At 48.1% G+C, this 23,147-nt stretch overlaps 1 protein-coding gene across 2 annotated transcripts in view; it reads left to right on the top strand.

Moving 5' to 3' along the window:
* Sufu (SUFU negative regulator of hedgehog signaling) overlaps positions 1–23,147 on the top strand; it is a 100,566-nt gene that overhangs the window by 52,418 nt on the left and 25,001 nt on the right. Inside the window, exons 4-8 of one of the 2 annotated variants that reach the window (XM_041661847.1) lie at positions 8,885–9,027; positions 9,609–9,694; positions 9,930–10,002; positions 12,959–13,112; positions 14,759–14,870. In XM_041661847.1, coding sequence (XP_041517781.1) covers positions 8,885–9,027; positions 9,609–9,694; positions 9,930–10,002; positions 12,959–13,112; positions 14,759–14,870 — 568 coding nt within the window. Of the gene's footprint in view, positions 1–8,884; positions 9,028–9,608; positions 9,695–9,929; positions 10,003–12,955; positions 13,113–14,758; positions 14,871–23,147 lie in introns of both variants that reach the window. The other variant, XM_041661846.1, reaches the window with a different exon arrangement.

The following is a 23,147-nucleotide window of genomic DNA, read 5'->3' as shown; positions in this document are numbered from 1 at the left end:
TGGAGAGATGGCTCAGCGGTTAAGAGCACTGCCTGCTCTTCCAAAGGTCCTGAGTTCAGTTCCCAGCAACCACATGGTGGCTAACAACCATCTGTAATGAGATCTGGTGCCCTCTTCTGGCCTGTAGACAGAATACTGAGAATACTGTATACATAATAAATAAATAAATCTAAAAAAAAAAAAAAAGAAAGACTGTTTCTTGGCCACTGCAGACCCTGCCTTTCCCTGGAAGGTTCTGTTAGTGTCACACTCTAAACATTCATAGCAAGGGTCAACTTTCTGGTCAACTCCTCTAACTCAGTAATGCCTTCTGCAGTCTTGACCACACATACACTCAGGGGAGTGTGTTGGCCCTAGAGCCACAGCTTGGCCTGGAGTCTTTTCATTACTTCCTAAATTAAGCCCTTTCCCAAATTAAACCTCAACAGAATGCTATTTGAGCATTCACAGTCTGGTTTTCAATTATTTATTTTTAAATAAGTCTCAATAATAGTTAATAAAAGATCACAGCTCTAACCCTTTACAGCCTTTTCCCTGTGTCTGGTCTAAGCCCTTGCCTGGTGTGTGGTTCAGACTAGACAGCTGAGCCTGCAAGGGTCTGGCCATCTTTCGTAAATCAGGGGCAATGGTGCCACCTACTGGGCTGCCGTTTTCTGACAAGTACACATTGACCTGTTATTCTAGCACAGTGCTGGAATAAATAATGACACATTGCAGTCATATGCTGAGTACAGACTGTCCAGTTTGATCACATGCTCGTTCAGTCCCAGTCCAGCTGGCTTTAGTGAACTCCCATTAGATCAGGCACACTGTCTCAGTGGGTGGACCAACCCCCCGCCCCACCCCCACCCTCAGAGTCCAAAAACAAAAAAAAGTGTTCCACTTAGATGCCTGGTGCCTGAGGTGGCCAGAAGAGGGCATCAGATACCCTGGAACTGGAGTTCTAGACATCCATGGGCTGACTTGTGGGTGCTGGGAACCCAACCTGAGTCCTCTGGAAGAGCAGCAGGTTCTTTTAACCATTAAGTCATTTCTCTAGCCCTGACAATGGGCTAGATGGGAGTGTTCTCACTCTGACTAAAGACAGCTAAAGAACCGGCAGGAACACTGTGCTCGATGGTAAACGAGTGACTCATTTCCCTCTTCGATGAGGACCAAGACAGGTGTCTCGCTGCTTGTATTCATCATTGCAGCTGAGGTTCTCATAGGAGGCTTGGACACAAAAAGCAATCAAACATATCCAGACTGGAAAGGAAGAGGAAAACTGTGTTCCAACACCAAGGACTTGTGCATGCAACATCTGAGGAATGCATGAGAAACTACATTTATAAAGGTGGCAGGGTACACAGGCAATATGCAAAAATCATTTTTATTTCTAGATGCTAGGAATGAGCAAACAAAATGAAATTAATGAAAACAATTTCTTATGATAACACCCATAAGAGTACACTACTTGGGAGACTAACTATTTGGGAGACATCTAACAAGAAAATTAGAAACGTGGACACTTAAAATTTCAAAACATTGTTGAAGGAGGTCACCGAAAACCCACACGAATGCAAAGTCATCCACTCAGAAGACAGAACTACTCGGTGAGCAGCACTCTCTGAATCATCTACAGACAGTTCAGGCATTCTAAGAACGTCAGGTGTCTTTCTGGGAGAGTCGTACAAACATTCTGAAATCCATAAAAAACGCCAAGAGGGCAAGAACAGGCAAGAACAGATTTTGAAACAAACAAGAGGAAGAAAATCAGGTAAGTGTGATCACATACACAGGTTACGTAATCCAAACACAGGAGGATTGAGAGCTTGAGGCTAGCCTGAGCTACATAATAAAACGGTCTCAAAAACCAAGGCCTAGCTGCGTATGTGGTAGGTCATGTCTTCAGTCCCAGCACTTGGGAAGCAGAGACATGTGGATCTCTATGAGTTCAAGGCTAGCATGGTCTATGTAGTGTAAAAACAGTGAGACCCCAACTAAAAGAAATAAAATAAGCCAGGCAGTGGTGGCGCATGTTTTTAATCCCAGCACTCAGGAGACAGAGATAAGGGGATCTCTGTGAGTTCGAGGCCAGCCTGGTCTACAGAGCTAGTTCCAGGACAGGCACCAAAGCTACAGAGAAACCCTGTCTTGAAAAACCAAAAAATAAAATAAAATAAATAAGTCAATTATGCTAATTTTAATAGAAAAAATACCCAAAGAAAACAAAACCCAAGGACTGGGCTGTATCTCAAAGAGAGCACTTGGAGAGATGGCTCAGTCATTAGAGCAATCATTGCTCGTATAAAGGACTGGAGTTTTGTTCCCAGCATTCACATGGGGCTCAGAGCCATCCGTAATTCTAGTTCTAGGGGATCCAAAGTCCTCTTGTAATCTCAGAGGGCACCAGGTATGCATGTGGCACAACACATACATGCAGGCAGACTGCTCATACACATAAGATAAACTAAAAGAGAGAGGCAAAACACTTTCCAAGTGCCAATAAGGTTCTGAGCTCAACTCCTGGAACTGAAAATAAATAAATAATAAACAAGGAGAAGGAAAGAAGAGTGAAGCTGAAGGACACAATCTCCGATTTTATTGTTTATTTGCTTGTCTTCGCAGGGCTGGGGATCATCCCAGGGCCTGACTGCACACCATGCTAGTTCCAGTGAGTGAGCACTTAGTCAGCCCTCTCTATGTTGAATTTGCTCTAAAGCTTCGGTAGCCAAGTGAAGACAACACTGCATAAGGAGAGATCAATACAACACAACTGGAGGTCAGAAATAAAGCTGCACGCTTATGGCCACTACTCTGCCAACAGTGCCAAGGCAACACAAGAGGGAGGTGAGGGAAGTCTGTTCAGCACAACACAAGAGGGAGGTGAGGGAAGTCTGTTCAGCACAACACAAGAGGGAGGTGAGGAAGTCTGTTCAGCACAACACAAGAGGGAGGTGAAGAAAGTCTGTTCAGCAAATGGTGCTGGAACAAGGGGCTATCCAAATTCAAAGGATACCATAAACAATAACTCACTCAAAAGGGATCACAGACCTAACTGTGATCATTAAAACTGCAGAACACTTAGAAGAAAACAAAGTGTCAGATTAGGCGATGATTTCCTGGATGTAATACCAAAAGAACAAGCAACGATAGATTGACAGATTGAACAACAAAATTAAAACTATGTTGTGCTGTAGATATCACCATCAAGAAAAAAAAGAAATGCAAATCAAAACCATGCCTACTTTATACCCATTAGAATGGTTATTATAAACAATAACAAAACAAATCCAGAAAATGACAAGTATTGGTGACTGATGTGGAAAAATTAGAGCCCTTGTACCCTGCTGGTGGCGATGTCAAACAGTACAGCTGCTACGGAAACAGTATGGCAGGTCTTCAAAAACTAAAAAAAAAAAACAGAATTACCATACGATCCAGCAATTCCAATTTGGGGTACAAACTCAAAAGAACTGAAAGCAGGGACTTGAACAGACTGTGTGCCAATGCTCAGAGCAGCACTGTTCACAAAAGCAGAGACATGGAAGCCATCCAAACGCTCATCAGTAAACCAATGGACTAACAAAATGTGTAATTTGCACAAAATGAAATACTATTTAGCCTTCAAAAGACAGACATCCTAACCTATGCTACAACATGGATGAGCCTTGAAGACATTATATTAAGTGAAATCAGTCAGAAAGGGAAAATGATTTATGATCCCACTGATATGAGGAACCGATCCCAGTAGTCATGTCTACAGAGACTGAGAGCAACGGCAACTGAGGGACTGGTTTACTGGTGAAAAGTTCAATTTGGGGAGGTGACAAAAGTACAAGGTGACTGGTGGGAATGGCCGTACAGCACTGTGATGAGGCTTAGCACTACTCAAGTGTTTTAAGGCAGAAATCTTTGTGTTATTTATATTTAAACACAATTTTACCACCCACTGAGACAGCGTGCCTGATCTAATGGGAGCTCACCAAATCCAGCTGGACCGGAACCGAACGAGCATGTGATCAAACGGGACTCTGAATGTGGCTGACAATGGGGGCTGATGGAGAAGCCATTGATAAAGGCACTGGGACCTGCTTCTACTGCATGTACTGACTTTTTGGGACCCTAGTCTATTTGGATGTACACCTTCCTAGACCTGGATGGGGAGGGGGGCTTGGACTTCCCACAGGGCAGGGTTCCCTGCCCTCTCTTAAAGAGGGAGGGGGAGGGGGGAGCGGGAGGGGAATGGGAGGAGGGGAGGAAGTGTAAATTTTTGAATGGAAAAATAAAAAAAATAAACACAATTTTAAAAAAGACAATCCAAAAAATAGAAAATATTGTCAAGACAAAAACTTGGTAAGCCCTCATAAACTATAAAGCATGTTGTGTCCAGAATATGTAAAGAGCTCTTACAACTCAATAAGAGACAAATAATTGAATTAAAAACGGGCAAAAGATCTGAATAAATGTTTTTTCAAAGAAGAAACACAATCAATTAGCACATAAAAGGGGGAAATTCAAGCCAATGCACAAGGAGAGACCACTGCTTTGTGTACCATAAGGAAATGATTGAAAGAATGTGGACAAATCAGGCTGCAGAGATGGCTCAAACTGCTTACTATAAAAACATGAAGACTTGAGTTCAATCGCTCAGAATCCAGGAAGAAAGCTGTGGCAGCTAGTGCCTGCGATCCAAGCTCTGGGGAGACGGGGGATCTTGCTTGCTCGCCAGCCACTTTGAGCTATGAGCTCCAGGTGTTTTGAGCGATTCTGTCTCAAAAAACAAGGAGGGCTAGATTGATGACTCAGGCGTTAAGAGCATTTGCTTTTCCTTCAAGGACTCAGGTTCGGTTCCCAGTACCCAGATTAGGAAGCCTGATGACCTGGGTTTGATCCCCACAACTCACATGGAAGAAGGAAAGAGCTGATTCCTGCAGTGGCCCTTCAACTTCCATGTGTACCGTGCACACACACACATGTGCACACGAACACATTCACGTACACGCACACACTCGCGTGTGCACGCACAAGTGCATATCATTAATGAATGCAGTTTTTAAAAACTGCACTAAGAAGACCATGTATTTGTTATCTGACTCTGTTGACACAGAGCACTTGGGTAGCTGAATGGCTGGAAGAAATAAAGAATGAGCTGTCAAAGGGCTGGATGTGCTTCTCTGGAAGGTGCTGAAAATATTCGAGGTACAACTGTGAGTTATACATTATGTGGACCATCAAAAGCTATTTGAAAAAGATGATGATGATGATGATGATGATGATGATGATGATGATGATGATAAGGAGATGCTGATGATGCTGGGGGGGAGGCAAAGGAGAGAAACCACGTCTCTCATGACACCTCCTGGGCTCATAGTGACGTGACAGCACAGCATGCTATTGGTTCCTATGAACATCTGGACATATGAACAACATTTCACTATCTGCAGCTGAGAAAAGGGTCCTTGAGACTGTCAGTCAGGTGGCATTCTAGAGAGGATGGACAAGCCCAGTGCTCAGCAACACTTCCAAGAGCTTTCTCTGCCTCACTGTGCCCTGCACCATTACTTTACCTCTGTTTCCCCATGACTCTAACATAGCATTTTGCCTCCAAGACAGGGCTGCCCTGGAACTCACTCTGTACACCAGGCTGGCCTCAAACTCACAGAGATCCACCTGCCCCTGCTTCCCAAGTGCTGGGATTAAAGTTGTGCACCACCACCACCTGGTAACACTAACATACTTTTTACCCAAACTTTAAAAATATTTTTTGTTTGTTTTTATTTGACGTTTGCCTGCATGTATGTATATGCACTATGTACATGCATTGCCCTAGGAACCAGAAGAAGAATTGGATACCCTGGAACTGGAGTCACACACAGTTGTGAGTGTCATCTTGATGCTGGGAACCAAACCCTGGGGCAAGAGTAGTAAGTTCTTGTAACAGTTGAGCTAGGTCTCCAGGCCCTAAACAAACCTAATTTGCTCTAAGCTACTTGTTCCTCAGTGCAGGGGGTGGAACTCAGGACTTACACATTAGGCATGTACTCTGCCACCAAACATTCTCTCCCAACAAATGTATTAAAACAAGCAAGCAAACAAACAAAAACAACTCACTTTTATCATCATGCTAAACGAGGAGAATAAGGTGAAAATCAGTGTTGCTTACCATCAGTAAGATCTGACAGCTTTAAAATAATACCGCGGAAACAATGCATTATTAAAAAATGGAAAGGAACACAGCTCACTGTGGGAGTAATTTCTTATTAATAAAGAAACTGCCTAGACCCATTTGATAGGCCAACCCTTAGGTTGGCGGAGTAAACAGAACGGAATGCTGGGAGAAAGAAGCTGAGTCAGGGAGTCGCCATGATTCTCCCATTCCAGACAGACGCAGGTTAAGATCATTCCTGGTAAGCCAGCTCTTGGGCTACACAGATTAATAGAAATGGGTTAGATCAATATGTAAAAGCTAGCCAATAAGAAACTGAAACTAATGGGTCAGGCAGTGTTTAAAAGAATACAGTTTCCGTGTAATTATTTCGGGTAAAGCTAGCCAGGTGGCGGGGCACAGCCCGCCGCTCCTTATTTCAACAGAGTGGCGCCCAACATGCTAATGAACTCCACATAAAACCTGAGAGGGCTTAAAAAGGAGAGAGAGACAATTTAAGACAGCTTTTTGCTGTTTGTGGGTTGCGTGCCGCAAAGAAATTGTCCTGACTCAGCAGCAGGAAAAAACTGACTGTTTTAAAATGCCGGCTTTCTGGGCTATGCCACCATTGTGATCTCTGTCTGGCTCCTGCGGGAGACAGAGCTTTTGAATGGAGCATTTGGAGTAAAGCTCTACGGCTTGCTTGATGGCAATGTGGACTGCTGTGTGCCTGGAACTGTGTGTGGCTCAGGGGCACCAAATGGCTCTGAGGCAGGAGTGGCTTGGCTCAGCTCTGCCATGCTGAACTGTGCTGGTCTCAGGCAGGAACTACCGTAATTACCATAAAAACAGCGCATTTAAGGTTTCAACTGGGCAGGACACAGGCGGTACCGTATTACCTGTACATGGCACAACTTAAGTTTTTAAGAACTGCTTAACATTTTAAGAAATGTTCCAGGACAGGCTCCAAAGCCACAGAGAAACCCTGTCTCGAAAAACCAAAAAAAAAAAAAAAAAAAAAAAAAAAAAAAAAAAAAAAAAAAAAAAAGAAATGTTCCTGGATAGTAAAAAAATGTTATAGATTCACAATAAAACAGATTCAGACATAAAAGACCACACTGTTGGATGAATGCACAATGAATGCACAATGAATGCACAATGAATGCACAATGAATGCACTGTTGGATGAATGACAATGGGGGCAGACTGAGAAGCCAATGATAATGGCACTAGGATTTGTCTCTACTGCATGTACTGGCTTTTTGGGACCCTAGTCTGTTTGGATGCATACCTTCCTAAGCCTGGATGGAGTAGGGAGGGCCTTGGACTTCCCACAGGGCAGGGTACCCTGCCCTCTCTTAGGACTGGAGGGGGTGGGGGCGCGGGAGAGCAGGGGAGCGGGAGAGAAATGGGAGGAGCGGAGGAAATGGAAATTTTGAATGGTATTATTTATAAAGCAATAATTTAAAAAAAAAAAGACAGGATTTTTTCTGTGTAACAGCCCTAGCTGTCCTGGAACTAGCTCTGTAAACCAGGCTGGCCTTGAACTCACAGAAATCCACCTATCTCTGCCTCCCAACTGTTAGGATTAAAGGCATGCACCACCATCAGCTGGTTTCATGCACATTTTAAAGAGAAACCAACAGCTGGATGTGATGGCACATGTCTATAATCTCAAGACTTGGCTCAGAGTTGGAGGCCCCACAGGGAGTTTGAGGGCAGCCTGGGAACCTGCCGGTGCAGGTGAGCTGGCAAGCACAGCACACTGTGAGCACTCAAGACAAGAGTTGGGGTAGGAGGGTACTTAGTACTACACGGAGTGCTCCACTGTGGCTTTGTTCTGTTTGGGTTTTTGTTTTTATTTTTTGAGACAGTGTTGGCAGGTAGCCCAGGCTGGCCTCAACGCTTGCCTTAACCTCCTGAGAGCTAGGGTTACATGCATGTGCCTTCACTGCTGGCGCTTGGTTTTTTTTTGTTGTTGTTGTTTTGTTTTTTTAAATAAATAGTAGGCCTTTGTGAAGCATGATCCTGAGTCTGAGGTTAGTTGCTGTGCTCTCACAGAGGCAGCCACCCGTCAGCAGTGCTGTCTACTGAGGTATGCAAGGCACTGTCCTGATCTCCATTTACCCTAGGTCTCCGGTGTTCATCTGAAATCCCCAGATCTTCTGTGGGAAACTGGCAGCAGATCTCCAAGGCTTTTTGAGGTTGAGTGTTCCCTTTCTGCACTGATTCACCAGAGCAGAAATCCCGGGGAGTTTTTCCACCAATTCCCACTGCTTCCAGCTTCCCTGCTTGCTGATGGTCCATTGGCCCCAGTGGAAAGCACCTCATTCTTAGCCCACTTGATTGTGCCCATCCCCATGTGTAAGGGTACTGGAGGAGCACAGCAGATGCTCGAAGTCTGGCCTTCCTGGGCCAAGTGAGCATGCAACACCAGTAGCCTGTCCTTTTCCAGTGAAGGCAAACACGCTGTTCATCCAAGACCATTATTTGGTGTTTTGGGAGTAGCCACTTGTATTGGGAGTGGGCTCATCTGGCTGTTCTAGGAGTCTGGGGAGCCTCCCTGGGGTGCATCTGGCTGTTCTAGGAGTCTGGGGAGCCTCCCTGGGGCGCGTCTGGCTGTTCTAGGAGTCTGGGGAGCCTCCTTGGGGTGCATCTGGCTGTTCTAGGCCCTGCAGCCTCTCAACCCGGGCTTCTGCGATCAGGGCAGATTCCAGGGCTCGATCCAATGCTGAGGCTCACGCTGTCTCTCCACAGAGAACACCTTCTGTAGCGGGGACCACGTGTCTTGGCACAGCCCTTTGGACAACAGTGAGTCGAGAATTCAGCACATGCTGCTGACGGAGGACCCGCAGATGCAACCTGTGCAGACCCCGTTCGGGGTGGTTACCTTCCTCCAGGTGAGACGCCACCTGCGCCTCTTGGTCCTGTCTTCCCTGCCATGGTCTGTATTGATTCAGATGGTCTGATTTCATCCTCTGCAATGCAGAGGTAAGAGGGACATCCCAGCAGGAAACCAGCTCCAGGCTTACCTCCTGTTTCCTCAGTGGCTGTGAATCTCATCAGCTGCTGCCCATGCTTGCTTGCAGTTCTAATGAGGGGAAGTTTCACTTGTGTCCTAGAGATTCCCACAGACCTGCCCACAGGAACAGCCACCTGACCTCACCCTACCTCTAAATACCTGGCCTGAGGGAGGACCTACCCTGATATGGTTCAAGCTGCCCTTAGTTTCTTCTGTAGCCAAGAGCTTGGTTCTTTGCTACTAGATACCTGCTCAGGCCTTGGTGGCTTTCTCTGGACTCAGGGACCTTCCAGCTAGGTAGCACCTCCTGAGGGAGCCATCACATTTGGGGAACACCAGCCTAGAAACACAAACTGTACCTGTATTGCCCCTCCTTGAGATGTCCCTGAGAGGGCCTGGGTAGCTGGACATCTGGGAGGGATGGCCATAAAACACATGGCGTCTCGTCCTGGGCCGCAGATTGTCGGCGTCTGCACTGAGGAGCTACATTCGGCCCAGCAGTGGAATGGGCAAGGCATCCTGGAACTGCTGAGAACAGTGCCCGTGTGAGTACACGTCCCTTGAAGGAGGGGCCTTGACCCCTGGGTCTTGGGGGTGGGCGTCCTCCCTCTGTCCCTCCTGTCGGGTCCTTTGCTTTGCTGTTTGGGGCACTCATTTCCCTATGGTCCCTGGCTACTAACAGTGCCCTGTGTGTTCTGGGCCTGGGACTGCAAACAAGAAAGCCTGTTGACTGATGCTCAGTCCAGACCCTCAGTTCTCATCGTCTCTCCTTGTTCACAGTGCTGGCGGTCCCTGGCTGATAACTGACATGCGGAGGGGAGAAACCATATTTGAGATCGATCCACACCTGCAAGTATGTCTTGAGTGAGGAAAACCTTGCTAGCACTCTTCCAAATAACACTGGCTTTCATCCCGAGAAAATGTGTGTGTGAGCCAGTAGGAATATGGCATGGTCTGGAACGTGTCCCCTGAGTTCTGCAGCCATATAAGAAAGCAGATTTCACCAGAAAGGCGAGCCTGACACGTGCGTGTGTGCATTTATATATCAGCTTAAAATTAGCCCACTACCAACAAAGGAAGGCAGTCGTAAGGAATGTTGCTTCCTTGCCCTATGCTCCTTTCCCTGCTCCCCCTTCTTAGCACACATTTTCGGTGAGCCACCCTCCCTATGTCAGACAGCAGCACAGGCTAGGTTGATCTAGTCATCCAGCCATTGTGAAGGAGTCTCTAGACCCCACCATGGCTGCCTGGACAGTGTCACTGTCACCTCTGGTACTTTAGAAGAGATGCTCGTGCGGCACCCAGCTGGACTTTGGAAGCTACAGAGCACTGCTGCATTTCTTGCATGCTTGTGCAGGGGCAGAAGCAGCAGACCACACGTCTGCCTTGTTGTTGTTTGGCTCCTTCTGCTTACCGTGCCACCAGAGGCAGGTCACGCTTCTGTAAGGCTCTGGCAGGCCACAGCAGTGACTGGGCATTGTAAGTCATACAGTAGGGGAGAGGCTAAAGGACATGAAGCCTGCAGACCTGTAAGTGAGTAGCTGCTGACCTGTGAGTTCTTGAGCATACACCCTCTCCATTCATAAAGGAGACTCCACTCTGCGTACCTTTAACTCTAAGTGCTCACACTGCTGCCAGGATCTTTTGTTACCTCTACTTTGAATTCACCTTCTGTGTAGCATCTGTTTATGCAGGAGCCAGAAGCCATGAAGGCTCCATCCCTAAAGCCCTGGTTCTGCAGCCACACCGAGATTCAGCGTGGGGCATGGTGGGCTCTTGTTTGGCCTCTGTCATGAGTGCCAAGTACTGCCTGAGGCCCTCTTGAGACCCCAGCCAGCAGGACCCATCCCACCCTATGGTCATTACCGTCAAGTCAGAAGCCGGTGGGAGAAAATGTACCTTGCTTTCCCAATGGCTCTATGTACCAAGTGAGCTTTCTGGGTCCTGTTTGCCATTAGTTGCTTTGGAAGCTGGTTCATGTTCCTTTGATCTTAGTTTACTCCTACTAACCAGCTGTGCGCCTAAACAGGCCTGTCCTTCCATTGCCTTTTTTTTTCTGACACTGGGTACTAAATCTAGGGTCTCATGCATATGAAACAAGACCTCTGCTCCATCCCCAGCCTAGCCAACATTTTACTTGTTTTTGTTTTGTTTTGTTTATTATTTTTTTTAGTTGTTGCAAAAAAAATTTCCCATTTCCCTCCCCCTCCTCGCACACATTGCCCCCTCCCCCACTCCCTTCCCCCTCCCCCCCACTCCATTCCCCCTCCCTCTCTTGCATATCACCTTAGAACCTTCATCTGGCGATGGAACATTTTACTTTTTGAGGTGGGTTCTTACTAAGTTGCCTAGACTGGACTCGAATTCACTCTGCCCCGCAGCAGCCTCTTGAGTTGCTGGCATTATCACAGCAGCCATGGTTCTTAACTCTTCCTTTTTACATTAAAAATAAGCAATCTGGGGGCTGGAGAGATGGCTCAGAGGTTAAGAACTGCTCTTCCAAAGGTCTTGAGTTCAATTCCCAGCAACCACATGGTGGCTCACAACCATCTGTAATGGGGTCTGGTGCCCTCTTCTTGCCTGCAGGCACACACACAGACAGAATATTGTATACATAATAAATAAATAAGTATAAAAAAATAAATAAATAAAAATAAGCAATCTGGACTAGTGGGGCCATGAACCAGCTGTCCTTAGCTCTGCCTCATGGAGGGTTCTCAGGATAGCCATTGACAAGAAAACCCAGGTTCTCCCCCAGCAGATCCTGCTTGCCCACCCCATTCACCTGTGCTCATGCCTAGAACACCTAGAGCTGTGGCTTGCCTGCTGCCAGCCTCACCCAGGCCGATGACAGCACAGGAAGAAAGAAGAAAGGGTGGCTGATGGTAGGAGGCCACCTGTGACCAAGGCTTAAGAATAATGCCCTTGTCTGGGAGCCCTGAAGAGGGACCGGCTGGCTCATTAGAGTATAAGCTTCTGAGGTGCCTACTCACAGGACGTTTACTTGGCCTACATGGCTGTTTAGCTGTTTATGAACAGGGCTGCTAGAGTCTTCCAGATGACCTTCGATCCAAAGCCCAGCACCACAGAACTATGTTTTACCAGAAAACCCTGGGATGTTTTTAGTACAACTCTTCCTTGAGGCCATTTGGAGAAAGTTTAGTCTGAACAGTGCCAATGTCTACACAAAGGCAGGGCCTCTGGGGGAAGCGTGCAGCAGTTACTGCCCTCCAGACCCTCCATTTCAACCTAGGAAATGGAAAAGTACCCCGTCCAGAGCCCTTTGCCAAAGTTAGCTGGCACCTATGGACAGAGAGCACTTCTACTCTGGAGTGATAGCTCCCTCTAGTGGTTATCATGGGGAACTGCAGGTATGGGTTCCCAGGTCTGGTCTGACTCACATCCTAACTCCTGAAGGTGGGGTGGGCAATGACCATTTTTGGAAGATCAGGAAGAGGAGAAGGCTATGCCTTCCCTGAGAAAAATAGATTTTTGTCTCTGCTACATCAGCTTTGAGGGCTCTCAGGCACAAAGGCCGTGGTGCTGGGGTTGATGGGAAGGAAGCGTCCATGGCATGTTCATTCCTCCTGGCTTCCCTGATCTGCTCCCCAGAGGAGTCTAAGGGCTCAGAAGCCACTGTGCATGCAATCAGAGAACAAAGTCAAAAACCCTGAGTTTGCAGCAGCTGTCCATGCTCAACACCTCCAAGGCTAATACTGGAAGAATAGTGACCAGTGACCGGGTGTGGTGGTGACCTTGGGCTACCAGTTCTCTGAAGGAACTCTGACTCTTTGGTTCTTTTCAAGCAGGAGAGAGTTGACAAAGGCATCGAGACAGATGGTTCTAACCTGAGCGGTGTTAGTGCCAAGTGTGCCTGGGATGACCTAAGCCGACCTCCTGAGGACGATGAGGATAGCCGGAGCATCTGCATCGGCACACAGCCCCGGAGGCTCTCTGGCAAAGGTTGGGGCCTTCCCCTGCCTTCTCCACTTGCCTTTCAGACTGCCTAGGATGAGCAGACAGTCCACTGTGGATGAGCTGTATGAGCATTGTCAGCACAGTCCACTGTGGATGAGCTGTATGAGCATTGTCAGCCTGCTTGTAGCTGTTTCCTGTGCGCATTTCAGACACACCCGTGGAGCTGTGTGGACCCGCTGTTCCTTGGAATCTGAGGTCATGCGTGTGAGTGGGAGCCATGGGACAGTTAACAGGAAAAGTCCACAGCCCACCTAAAGACAAGGCAGCAAATGTCCACCACCCACAGAACTGACACAGGTCCCAGTTCTGGCCAAACAGCCCTGTCGAGCCTGTGGATCTCTCTCCTTGGGCCTGCTTGGGCTTTTGACGAGAGTGGCCTGAGCGTGAGCCCCCACACTGCCCTACACCGTACTTCAGGAGGCTGTGGCAGGGCGCCCTGCTCCCACTGCCTCCAGGGAAGGTCTCGGGCAAGGAGGATGTGGCTGTCCTGTTGGACGCTCCCTTGCTGGTCTTGGCTACAGAAGCACTTGTGGTTTTGTTTTTTTCTTTTTTGCTAAGGCTGTCCCTAGCCAGTGCCAAAGGAAAGCAACCATTTACGCCCATGTATGTGGGAGGCTTTTTGTCTCCTTCCTTTGTTGCTTCTGTCGTCTTATGCTTATTGAAGAATAAGATGCCTTCAACCCTGAGTAAAATACCTGGCTTTGTGACTTTGTTTGCTTTTGCGATAGAGTCTCATTTAGTGCAGGCTGGCCTCTTAACTTACTGTGTAGCCACGGATGACCTTGAGTTCCTGATCCTCCAGCTCCCAATCTCTGAGGTGTTGGGTTTCCAGAAGCCACCACACCTGGCTTTCTTTTTCTTTCTTTCCTTTCAGTGCTGGGGGTAGAAGCTAAGCACGGATTCTTCTGTGGAACTGTACCTCCACACTCCATGCCGTGTGTAAGCTGGAGAGATGGCTCAGTGCTTGGGAGTGCTGGCTGCTCTTCCAGAGGACCCAACACCCATGGCAAAACACTAATGCACATGAAATAAAAAAGAAAAAAAAATGAATAAAAAAAGATTTCTGAAAGGACAACTTAAACCCCAGAGCAAACATCTGGCCCCCTCTTTACTCTCCTGCAGGAGGGGTTCATACTCAGCTGTCTTTGACCAAAGGCTAACTTAATGAGAGGTTGGTGATCATGTCCACAGTTGCAATCATCACGGTTATTTTACTTATTGTTTATTTATTTTTTAGACAACCTCTCTTTCTCTCTGTGGCATAGGCTGGCTTCTAATTTCCTGCCTCAAATGTCCCAGTGCTGGGATTATAGACAAGCACCGCCATACCCAGCACTGTTGGTTTTTATGGGGGTTTTGGTAATCAACAGCAGGTCACAGCAGAGCTGGTGGTCATCCCTTCCCTGCTAGTACTACCCACCCACCTTTTCTTCTTTCTCTGTTTGGAGGCAGGATCTCATCATGGTAGCCCAGGCTAGTCTCAAACTGTCAAACCCGTACCTCAGCCACCCAGAGCTAGGATTACTGGTGTGTGCCACCATGCCGGCCTTTAGCCAACACACTGCTATCCTGGGCTCTAGAGCTGCTGGGAGCCCAGAGGACCAGCAGGCAACTTCGGGATATTGTTGCAGATACGGAACAGATCCGGGAGACCCTGAGGAGAGGACTCGAGATCAACAGCAAACCTGTCCTTCCACCAATCAACCCTCAGCGACACAATGGCCTCACCCACGACCGCCCTCCGTAAGTGTCATGTTCCAGGGCTAGGACAAGAGGATGGTATTTTCCCCGAGGGGCTATAACCAAGGATTGCATGAGAGAGGTCACTGCACATAGTTCTGGGTGTAGGGACCCAGGGTCTCTGGGTAAGGATAGCCCTGGTCCAGGGGCACACAGACCTGTGGTTGAAGGAGAGGTTCTCAAAGGGGACCCTGCAGAGCATGAATGTAAACAGCAGTAAATATTTATATGGGCTGTGTGAACAGACGAGAGTCCAGGTCAGGGCAAAATCTGACTGGGGGCCTCTCAGCCTTGTGGGAGCCCATTGTGCTAAGCCAGTCCCCTTATCTCAGCCGCGGTCAGAGTTGCCCTTCCTTCCTTCCTGGAGCCTGGGCTCTGGCTGATAGCTGCAACCCCAGGGACCTCCTTGTCTGGCCAGCCCTGCACTGCATGCCTACTGCTTAGGCCCTTCTTCCTGCCTGCCTTTCCTGGGGCCCAGGGAAGGGAAGGAAAATCCTTAGCAGGTCTCTGCCGCCTGTCTCGGGGTCCTGTAGTCCTTGGGAGAAACCAGCCGATCCCAGAGGTCAGATCTGCTTCCTTCCCACCTCTTCCTCTGTTAGAAGGCGAGTGCAGAGCAAGGCTAGAGCTAGGAACCCTTCTCATCTGACCTGGATGCCTCGGTGCTGGCAGCTCAGAGCAGGAACCTGGCCTGCCCAGGAGATTGTTGGGCCTCAGGTGAAAATGGAGCTGGGCTGATCCTACACCGCTAGTATGATCTGCCCACCTTCTAAGAAGCCTTTACTATAAGCTTGTTATGTGGCAACCTCAAGTCCTGGGGGCCAACTAGGATGCGCAGGCCTTCCTTTGCGGGGAACACGAATGAAACAATGGACTGTTGATGGCGGATGCCGACTGACTGCACACACGGTTTGTTGGAAGTGACCACAGCTTTGGAGTCAGGCTCCAGTTGTTGATTCATGATCCCCAGAAAGATGAGTGATACCGCACACTACAGGAAAGATGCCATCATCTGGAGTAGGCAGCGTGTCTTAGAGAGAGAGGATTGGGTGCCCCCAGAACTGCAGCTAGCATAGGAAGCTGCTGTAGGAACTGAGGTGGGGAGTTTGGCTGCTTAACACCAGGGCTGTGTCCTGGGAGCAGATTATGGTGTCAAGAGGGTTACTCTGAGCGCCGATCCACCCAGCGCGGCTCACCTGGTGCATCTGCCTTCTAGAGCTGGAAGAACCGAGCTCTCTGACAGCATGGAGAGGCTTCATTGCCATCAGCAGCTCTTAGCTGCAAGCCAATGACTTTCTTAGGTCGTGGCAGTAGCAGATGGCCAAGCTGTGTCATGGGGCATCTGGAAGCTTTCCAGCTGCAGTCTGGACCCTGACCCAGGACTGTACTCCCTAAGCCCCAAGTGTGGCTCCTTGCCCTGGGCATCTCTGGCACTGGTGGCAGGTCAGAAGTGGACTTGTACCTCGAGTAGTTTGCTGGAAATGTAGGGAGGCTGCTCCTCCCGCCTCCCAAAGGACGCCAGAGCTCTGACAGAGAGCTCTTGCAGAGATGCCCCTCTCTCTTTGACCTGAGACACGCCTGATATCTCGTTCTGTTTCTTATTTATATGTCTGGCTATTGTGCCCCTAGACACTGCAAAGGGCACAGACCAGGCTCTCAGTTCCTGTAGACACAACTGAGTATTGGCAGTTCCTGCAGACAGCAGGGCTGGGTATTGGCAGAAAGCCGTCCCCTTTGCCCCTACTCTTTGCCCTCCATTGGCTGATATACAGAGATGGGTGAGGATAGATCAGAGGTGCGAGCCCTCTGGAGTCTTCTGCCCTCCCTGCAGCTCAAGTGCCCAATCAGGAACCCAAAGTGAAGTCTGACATCTGGGGAGGGTGGGGGTCAGACCCTCTCCTGAGGTTCTTGGTCCTTGTTAACAATTTGCTAACAGGCAATTGAGCAATGGTCCGCTAAGACCGTTCTCCCGATGCCCTCAGCTCTCCCGGAGCCTAGCTCTCTGCTGTCTCAGGCTTGACAGTGGCCAGCTCTGTTGAGATTAGCAAGCACCATTGTAATATCTGTGCTGCCCACTCTGGGACCTGACCTCCTTTCAAACTCACCATAAAGATGGTGACAGAGAAACCCAGTCCCAAATGTGCTGGCACCGGTGTTTGTCGTCCTCTGGGAGGCTGCCATCACAGCATGGGCCCTATTTTGTCTGCCTGTCTAGTTTCCCCTTAGTCAGGACTTTGGGCTGGGCAGCTCTGAGGCATGGGTCTTTGTGGCTCTGGATGTGATTGAGGAGGTTACAGAGATGGGTTCGCTTAGAACAGCTGATCAGGCCTCGGCATCAGCAACTGGGTTCTGGCCTACTTGGGGAATTGGGCACTTGCTAATTTCATACATCCATAGCAGCCAACAGTTCATACCAATATTAATTCAATTCATCCTTGCAGCCACTGTGTGAAGTAAATAGTCTTATAGTTTTTCCTTTTCCAGAAGAAACACTTGAGATGTAGGAAGCTGGTAAGTAGTTAAGGGCAATCTCAACAGGTGTGACCTTCCTTGTCCTGTGCTCAGGGACCCTCTGAGGATCTGCAGGCCATGTCTCTGGGGAACTTGTGTAACTAACTGGTTGTAGCATGACTAGGGACAGGTTCTCACATGACACTGAGGACAAGCTAGGTCCACGTTAGATGACTGGGTTTGTTAGGCTGTAAGGAGGACCTCTCATTAGCCCCATGATTCTTGAAATAATGAGCTGTGTCATAGCTGGCTCGTTCTGAAACAGGCCTCATTTTCTTCTTCAGAAGCAAGCATAAACCTATCTCTGGCTCATATCCCACCTCAGGACCAGGGGATTTCTTTTTTTTTTTTTTTTTTTTTTTGAAGGCCCTAGTTCCTGCTTCCCAGAAGGCAACCCCTCTGGTAACCTGTTCTCCAACCCGCTGTTGCCAGCCCTCCTCCCACTGCCTTCCTGGAAGGAGCATCCTGGGCCCTCTTTGGGGTGTCTTCAGCAGTTTCACAACCCTTGCATTCCAGCCATGAAATTTGTATCTGCCTTTTCCCAAGATGATCAGTTGAGAAAAGCCTCCTTCGGCTTGCTGGCGCCTCCCTTCCCACTGCCTGCTTGGGTGAGTTTGGGAAGCAGCCCTTTGTGCCACATGAGGACAGCCTGGCCTAGAGCTGTGCCTGCCAACATTCGTTGGGATCCAGGGTGGGAGTCACTGGACGTTCTCTCTATCTGAGGTCCCGGGTCAGCCAGACTCTGGCATTAGCTCCCCAGCCTCTCCGTTGTGCTGGCAACAGGTGGGCATGTGTGGTCAGGTGTGTGCAGGAAAGGTCTGTTTCTATAAACTTCCACCAGTGCCCTCTGCCTCACTTAGCCAGTGACTCACTTACTAAGGAGGGGAGTTCCAGAGGAACTCTCTGGGTCTCACATCTTCCCAAAGACGGGCAGGCATCATGTGTGCTAGAGAGAGAAGGTAGTCAAGGGAGCTCTCAAAGGCAAACTTAGCCTCCCTGCTCAGCTAGGTCTCTATTCATCTAGAATAGCTCTGGAAGTTTATGTGGATGCTTCCTGCTTCACTTCCTGGAGAATGATGCTGTCATAGCACGAATTCTGTTGTGAGAGTGCATCTGTAAGATGCCCAAACACACACACGGAGAGACATGTACCCCTCTTTCTTTCTCTCTCTCTCTTTCTTTCTATCTATTTCTGCCTAAGATGGGGTCTGTCTCTAGCCCAGGCCTCCCGTGTAGTGGGATTACAGTAGGAGCCACAATGCCCACTCAGTTCTGCTCTGAAGTCTCTGCTCCCATTTGTTTGGCCTTCGGACGGGGTGATTTTCCTGCCTCTCACTCACTCCCATCTTGAGCAGTGTGTGCCCTGGCCAGGGACTAGTTCTTTAGAAAAAGTTGCTTGGTTTTGCTCAGCCCATGGGGCCCCTGGAGTGTAATTAGCGTTCTGGTTTTCATCCGTCCGCCAGTGGATTTGGGTGAAGGAAGGTGAGTTTCCTCCTCGGCAGGCAGCTGGTTGCTGTGGTGCCACTTTGCACACAGGACAGATTTAGATGACCCTGCTGTCAGGGTTGTGTGTTAGGGCAGTAGACAGCCTGGAGCCACTCTGTCATGGTGGCTTCACTCACAGTTCCCATACTGGCAGAGGACAGTCCTTTGCACTGGAGAACAAGTCCAGAAAGAAAGAACCCTGCTCTCGGGGCTGACAGTAGGAAACGTCAGGGCCTCTCCACTTGCTGCTTCCTGAACCAGGATCTTCCTTTTTGGGTCCCTCATATGAACCAGGTTGTCCTGCTAAATATCTGTACAGTGTTTCTCAGAGAACACAAGTCAGCTTATGTTCTGACTGCTGTCTTTTACTCTGCTTCCCCAAAGAGGCAAAGCTGTGGCCATTATTCAAGGTTCCTGGCTGGGGCTTTGAATCTAGGTGCAAGTGCTACATCCTCTCCCTCAGGTTGCACAATCCAGGGTATTTTTATCATCCATCCTTGATCTTCAGTGTCACCCAACACCAGCAGTGAGTCACTTCTGCAGGGAAGGGAAAAGGAAGGTTCAAAGGTGAGAGCTGAAGAAAGGAAGTGACTCAGTCTCAGGGAAAGGAAAGCCACAGGGGTCCTAGCCTTACCCCTCAACCAGTGGGGCCAGGCTAGGATAGAGTCACTGGCACCCACAGCTGTCGATGGATGGTTAGAGAATCTTCCAGAGCTCAGTGCCACTGTTAGTCTTGTCCTGCCTGCCTCTGCACTGCCTTTCCCCTTCATGCTCCCTATGTGGGATGGCCTATTTAAAACATTACCCTTACTGTTTGCTTGTTGGTGCTTACCAGCAATACTGTGTAGTCTTGTATTGCTGATCTCATCCTAGCAGAGAGTTTGTCAGCATGACAGTGACCCACAGCCCTGTGCTTCCCTCCACCTCACACCCTTTCCCAGTCCTGCCCCGAAGGGAGGCTGACAAGTAGTTCTTTCTCTGGAGAATTCAGAGCTCAGTCAGCAGTCAGAAAGCAATAGGAATAGTCTCCCAGGCGAAAAGCACAAGCCAGAGGTGGGGCTGAGCTTTGCCAGCCAATTGTACTTCACTTTTGATTTGTTGCCAAGCCCGATGTCCTGCTTCCAGGTGTCCCCAAGGAAAAGGTCTCAAGTCATGTGGCCAGTGCAGCCGTCATGACTGTCACAGGACGAGGACTGATTCTTCTCCCACATTGCCACGGATAGAAAATTGCAGTGCTCCTTGGGTGAGTGTGGAGAGGTTAAGACCTTTCCAGATGGAGAGAAAGTAGGTTCTGCCAGTCTGCAGCATAGGTAGGGTGACTAGGGAACGTACCATAAACCACCCAGGACTGGAAATCCTGTCTTATCTTGACACTGGAAGGATGGGGTGTTCTGGGATATGTGAAAGCCACCTTATACAGTGAGAAGTGTAAATATAGATGTGTTATTTGGACTGGAAGAATTAGGTTCATTTCTGAATTGCCAACATATGATCACTCCTTGGTCTTTGGGCAGAGATTAAGTATAAACCATCCCATATACCAGCCCTTGGTGTTCCCAACACAGGCAGAGCCCTGGGCTGGACAGCTAATTCTTGAGGCTGAGCAGGTAGTTATTATCTGTCACCTGTGTGGGCTATTGTCCCCACTTCACATGTTAGAGTACTCTTGCCCAGGTTTTATAAGATAGAGTCAAGCCAGGGCATGATAGTTCCAGTACACAGGGCTACACAGAGAGACCCTATCTAAAAAACACAATAAATAATTGTCATGTCGTGGCAGCACACACTTTTAATCTTAGCACTCAGGAGGCAGAGGCCAGCCTGGTCTTTAGAGCAAGTTCCAGGACAGCCAGGCCTACAGAGAAAAACCTTGTCTCAAACAAATAATAACAACAACAGCAGCAATATGGTCCAGCAGGTAGAGTAGCTTTCCACCAAGCCTGGTGTCCTGAGCTGGGCCCCTGGGATTCACGTGGTAGAAGAGAAGTGGCTCCTACAAGTTGTCCTCTAACCTCATATGCTGTGGTTTGTACGTGCATATACATATATAACACATACACGTAAATAAATGTAGAGGGAAATGGCTCAGTGGTTAAGAGCATGTGTTGCTCTTGCAGAGAACCTAGGTTTATTTCCCAGCCCATGTGGTGGCTTGCAACCCTCTGTCACTCTAATTCTAGGGGACCTGATGCTGTCTTCTGGTCTCGGCTACCATGGTTCACAGACATCCCTGCAGGTAGAATTAAATAAATAAATAACAACAATCGATGTAACATAAGTATTTTAAAGAATTGTAAAATTTCAAAAGAAAAAGAATCTGTGAGTTCAAGGCCAGCCTGGTCTACAGAGAGCTCCAGGACAGCTGGGGCTACACAGAGAAACTAAGGAAAACAATAAGAAAAATAATTTAGGCTGGTCCGCAGGTAGTGAGTTCTTTGAGCTGATTGTTCACAGTCAGCCAATTAATGACAATTGTTAGCAATTGATTACCCTGTTCTCACTACTATAGTTGACTAGTCTTAAAAAAAAAAAAAGAGGGCTGGAGAGATGGCTCAGCGGTTAAGAGCACTGACTGCTCTTCCAAAGGTCCTGAGTTCAATTCCCAGCAACCACATGGTGGCTCACAACCATCTGTAATGAGATCTGGTGCCCTCTTCTGGCCTGCAGGCATACCCACAGACAGAATATTGTATACATAATAAATAAATAAATGTTTAAAAAAAAAAAAAAAAAAAAAAAAGAAAGAAAGAATTTAAAGAGTAAAACACAAACAGTGAGGAAAGTATATAACTGATAATCTGAAAATCTACATGTGAATGCAGAGGGAAACTGGTATTTTACTTTCCCTGGAAACCCTTGAAGGCACAGGCAAGTGGAAACCATTTGGCTGAGGTAAACATACTAAACAATCAAGTGAGATCTGCTAGCTGTGAGTGAGGATGACAGGTGAGACTTCACTTTCTATTGCTATGATTAAGACCATGACCAAAAGCAGTGCCTTGGCATGGAAAGGGTTTATTTCATCGAGCACTTCCATGTCACAGTCCCTCACTGAGGGAAGTCTGGACAGAGCTTACGGCAGGAACCTGGGAAGAGGAGCTGAAGCAGAGGTCATGCAAGAATGCTGCTCATTGGCTCGCTCAGCCTTCTTTCTTATTCAACCCGGGGACCTGAGTAGGAGAGGCAGTGCACAGTGGACTGGACCCTCCCACATCCACATCCATCATTACTTAAGAAAATGTCCCACAGGCTTGCTTACAGGCCAGTCTGATGGGGGGCATTTCCTCAGATGAGATTCCAGCCTCTTCCCAGATGACTCCGGCTTGTGTCAAGTTGACAAAAGCAAACCTAACCTAAGCAGCAAGGGCTCCAACAAGGGCAGGCAAGGGGCATCAGGACCAAACTGAAGCATGATTTCAGGTGACGGGTGTGTAGTAAGAACAGAAGATAAGCAGCTAGAAGGCAGAGGCAAGAAGATCCCTGATTCCAAGGCCAGCCTGGTCTGCAGAGAGAGTTCTAAGACAGACTCCAAAGCTACACAGAGAAACCTCATCTCAAAAAACAAACAAACGAATGAATGAATGAATGTCAAAAATTTTGCTGAGCTATGGTGGCACATGCCAGCATTCGGAGGCAGAGGCAAGTAGATCCACAGAGTGAGTTATAGGACAGCCAAGGTTACACAGAGAAACCCTGTCTCAAAAAAACAACAACAAAGAGTAATTCTGGCAATTAAAAAAAAAAAAAGTATATTAAAAACCTAGGGGCCGGGCGGTGGTGGCGCACGCCTTTAATCCCAGCACTTGGGAGGCAGAGGCAGGAGGATCTCTGTGAGTTCAAGACCAGCCTGGTCTACAGAGTGAGTTCCAGGACAGGCTCCAAAGCTACAGAGAAAGCCTGTCTCAAAAAACCAAAAAAAAAAAAACCTAGGGAACCTTTATGTGAGGCAGGTGATCTCTGTGACTCTGAGGCCAGCTTGGTCTTCATAGCAAGCTCCAGGTCAGGTCAGCTAGGGCTGCTACATAGTGAGACAATGAGACCCTGTCTCAAATATATGTGTGTATGTGTGTGTATACACATATATGTATATGGCCCATGAAATAGCTCAGCAAATAAAGGTGCTTACTCTCAAGCCTGAACCCACATGGTTAAACGAGAGAACTACCAAAACTTGTCCTCTCTTCCATACGTGGGTACATACAACAAACATACATACACAATCAACAAATGAATAAATAAGTGTAGTTAAAGACTATCGGGATAGGGCAATGGATCAGTCAGTGACCC

The sequence above is a fragment of the Microtus oregoni genome, unplaced genomic scaffold (genome assembly GCF_018167655.1).
Source record: "Microtus oregoni isolate MIOR12 unplaced genomic scaffold, Mior012 000012F_ref0000307, whole genome shotgun sequence".
Classification (NCBI taxonomy): Eukaryota; Metazoa; Chordata; class Mammalia; order Rodentia; family Cricetidae; genus Microtus; species Microtus oregoni.
Note: the sequence above shows the minus strand (reverse complement) of the source record. Positions and strands in the feature narration are given on the sequence as shown.